This window comes from Ammospiza caudacuta, chromosome 4, assembly GCF_027887145.1.
Source record: "Ammospiza caudacuta isolate bAmmCau1 chromosome 4, bAmmCau1.pri, whole genome shotgun sequence".
In the NCBI taxonomy this organism is placed as follows: Eukaryota; Metazoa; Chordata; class Aves; order Passeriformes; family Passerellidae; genus Ammospiza; species Ammospiza caudacuta.
In genome coordinates this window covers 25,202,140-25,205,127 of record NC_080596.1, presented here as the reverse complement: position 1 = coordinate 25,205,127, position 2,988 = coordinate 25,202,140, and the positions used below count along the sequence as shown (strand labels likewise).

The following is a 2,988-nucleotide window of genomic DNA, read 5'->3' as shown; positions in this document are numbered from 1 at the left end:
AAATTAATAACAAACAAAATTGAAGGGAAAACATTTCAACAAGTGTTTATTAGATAGGTAAACATAAAAATCTTAGACAAGTAAATAAATAAATAAATAAATAAATAAATATTCTATAAATAAATAATATTTTTTTCTGGCCAAAAGATGACATTAAAATATATATTTATGCCTTCACAACACTCATTCACAATAAATAATTATGACACAAAACCCAATGTACAAGAATTTTGATGTGTTAGTTGTGGAACTCCCCTCTTCAGCCAGCAGCCCACTGCGAGTGCCAGTGACCCAGGTGCAGTTGAAGTTACTTGTCCATGCTTTGCTGGGGAGAAATTGTTTCTGGTCTTTTTCTAAACTGTTAGCACAAAGGGAATGAGTCATTTAGTGGAAGTTCCACTGAGCATGCACTGCACTGTTACAGCTGTGTCTAGCAAAAATTATTCCAGAATCATCTCCATATTCCTTCACGAGACATTTTTCCTGCCTTCTTGTTGAGGTGGCAGTGGTTTCTTTCCTGCATAATGAGACCAATTTAAAAGACTAAAAGTATGGTTGGCAACTAACTACAGACCAGGGAATCCATATTCTAAATGATGTGACATTGTGAATGTAGGAGGCAGGAGGAGGTGAACTGTCAGAAGCTGGGTGAGTGTCTTCCCTATTTTGCCTTGCTGGAGAAGTCAGGACATTTTTCTTCTTTGTTTTAGGACTCTGTCTCAGGGTTGGTGTTGGCCCTAGAAAGAAAGAAGATGGAAAGGGAAGCTATTAAAAACAACCATACAACAGGTAAGACTTGCTGGCGTCAGCTGAAATCCACCACTCTCTGCTTCTGTACCCAAGACCCTGAAAAGCTATGACAGAACCCAATGGACACTGGTAAGTCATAACATTCCCAAAATGATTCAACAGTAGTGCATTTCCATCATTTGATGCTTCACTTGACAACTGGAGCCTGTTTTTCCCTCCACTTATCTATGTGCCAGTAGTTTGAAAAACTGATTGCTGCTTTCTGCCACTGCAAGCATGAGAAAACCAGTCAGTTAATGCTCAGATTCTCTGAGTACTTGTGCTGCAGGTTTCCAAAATGCTTCTGCCTTAAGGGAGAGGAAGGTAACCTTTCCAGAGATGTGTGGCACAGTAAGGCTTCAATAGCTAATGCTGTAATTAAGGCTCAAAGCAATCACAGTGTTTGTTACAATTAGTGAACACAAAGGTAATAACTGCCTGAGGAGACAGAATTTTGGAGCCCTTCACACCCGTCTGTGTTTGGTAGTTCAATTAAAATACCGGTTTTCAATAAGCTGTGCTTATTGAGGAGAAATTACTCACTTGTCCAGAATTGCCTTGATGATCAGCTTCACCCAGGGAGCACTGGGCTCCAGGCACACTTCTCTGCCATTTCTCAGGGTAGCTCTGCAACAGGGAAGAAAGGAAGGGAAAAGGGCTGTTCAGTGAAATCCAAGGCAATGTCTCCTTTCTCTCATAATAACATCATTCTAGGCATACACTGACATGTTCCACTTTAGGCAGTATAAACTGAGGCTGTAGCCTAACATAAAGGGATCATTTTCACTGGTTTAGTATATTCTCATATCTATTTGATGCAGTAAACCATCTGCAGGGCTCTCCCTCTCTTCAAAACTGTTTTTTTCCCCCAACTGGCTTGGTGTCAGTCTTTCACTGAAGAGTTAAATCTTTCCATCTTGATTCAGAAATTGTACTGCCCAGTCCAAAGGAACTACCAGTCCATAGGAACTTGTTTACTTACAGAAAAAGTTCTGGAATGTAACTGGAACGATTTGAATGCCAATGGTAGTTTTTTTCATAGACTTGAGCAGAAGTGTGATCATTTTTTTGACCTAGTCCTTAAAAAGTATATTTTTATCTCTTGCTCAGCATGGCTCCATGCATTTTCACAAGCCAGTGAAATTCAGAGTTTTAGAAAGCTATTTGCTGCCTGATTACTGCGAATTTAGGTCAAAATATTGCACGCGTTCAACAAGTAGAGATTGGCAAAACAACACTCAGTTCCCAACATGTAGCACATTGTAGGAGCGGGGAATGTTGCTGTCCTGCTTTCTAAGCAGCTGCTTCGACAGACTGCTCACACTGCTCGCAGAACTCTTGCACCCTATCAAGAGCAAAATCTGCTTCCTTCTTGTTAAGTAATCAGGAAGGTTTTGCAAAACACTTACATGACTTCAACATTCTTGCAGTGAGGTCCGCTGGGGGTGAGGTTCACGTTTTGGATGAACTTGGGATGGATGAACTTGGAATGGGTGCTTATGCACTGGCACCGGAGTTCGATGGCTGAGCGTGGCACCGCCTCACCTGGAAAAAAAAAGCAGTGGAGTGGTTCACTATTTTCACAGGAAGCACAGCTTGGGGGTTTTTGCTGACAGCACTGGGAGAGCCCTTTGCTGCACCGGTAAGACAGCACAGTGTCTCCCCTCCAGCATTTCCTCTGGCCACTAGTCAGCAGAGCTCGAGGAAAGGTTTCTTTACCTTGTGCTCCAAGTGCTGATATCAGGAGCAGGATCAGCACAGCAGCCGCAGTCTTGCCAATCATGATGCAAGAGAGTGTCTTCCTGGTGTGGCCTGGGCCTGGTTGTGTGGTGGAGTGAGCTCTGGCAGATCCCAGGGTGACAAGTGCCTGTGTTCTGGGGCAGGCTGTGTTTATATCCTGCCTGGCCAGCTGGGCACTCTGGCATCACGGGGAGGGGGGGTCATACCCGGGAAACTCCGAACCTGCGAGATGCTGCTGAGCCCTGAGTCACAGGTGAGTGGGTAAGCCCCTTTCCCTTGGTAACCACAAAGCTGCTTCTCACTCATAGAAAGCACTTTATGAAGTAAAGACATGTAGAGTTGCCCTGCAGTCTGTAGAGAGTTTGTAATTTCTTCTTGGAATAATTTTTATGTGTACTTGTGTCCTCCTTGTGACTTTCTACCACAGCTCAAAGGCATTTGCTCTGTGATTTTCTATCT

General features: G+C 43.2%; 1 protein-coding gene across 1 annotated transcript; it reads right to left on the bottom strand.

Annotated features, from left to right (window-relative positions):
• Positions 1-706: 706 nt before the first annotated feature.
• Positions 707-2,578, bottom strand: LOC131556997 (interleukin-8-like). Its single transcript, XM_058803982.1, has 4 exons — positions 2,509-2,578; positions 2,199-2,334; positions 1,333-1,416; positions 707-737 (listed from the first exon to the last, which is right to left on the bottom strand). Exons 1-4 carry the CDS (start codon positions 2,570-2,572, stop codon positions 707-709), a joined length of 315 nt encoding a protein of 104 aa, XP_058659965.1. The 5' UTR covers positions 2,573-2,578.
• Between the last annotated feature and the right edge of the window lie 410 nt (positions 2,579-2,988).

Coding starts and splice junctions, on each gene's coding strand:
- LOC131556997 (XM_058803982.1), bottom strand. CDS start 2,572: ATGATTGGCAAGACTGCGGCTGCTGTGCTGATCCTGCTCCTGATATCA. Junction 2,335..2,508: donor ATCAGCACTTGGAGCACAAG/GTAAAGAAACCT, acceptor TTTTTTTTCCAG/GTGAGGCGGTGCCACGCTCA. Junction 738..1,332: donor ATCAAGGCAATTCTGGACAA/GTGAGTAATTTC, acceptor CTTTCTTTCTAG/GGCCAACACCAACCCTGAGA.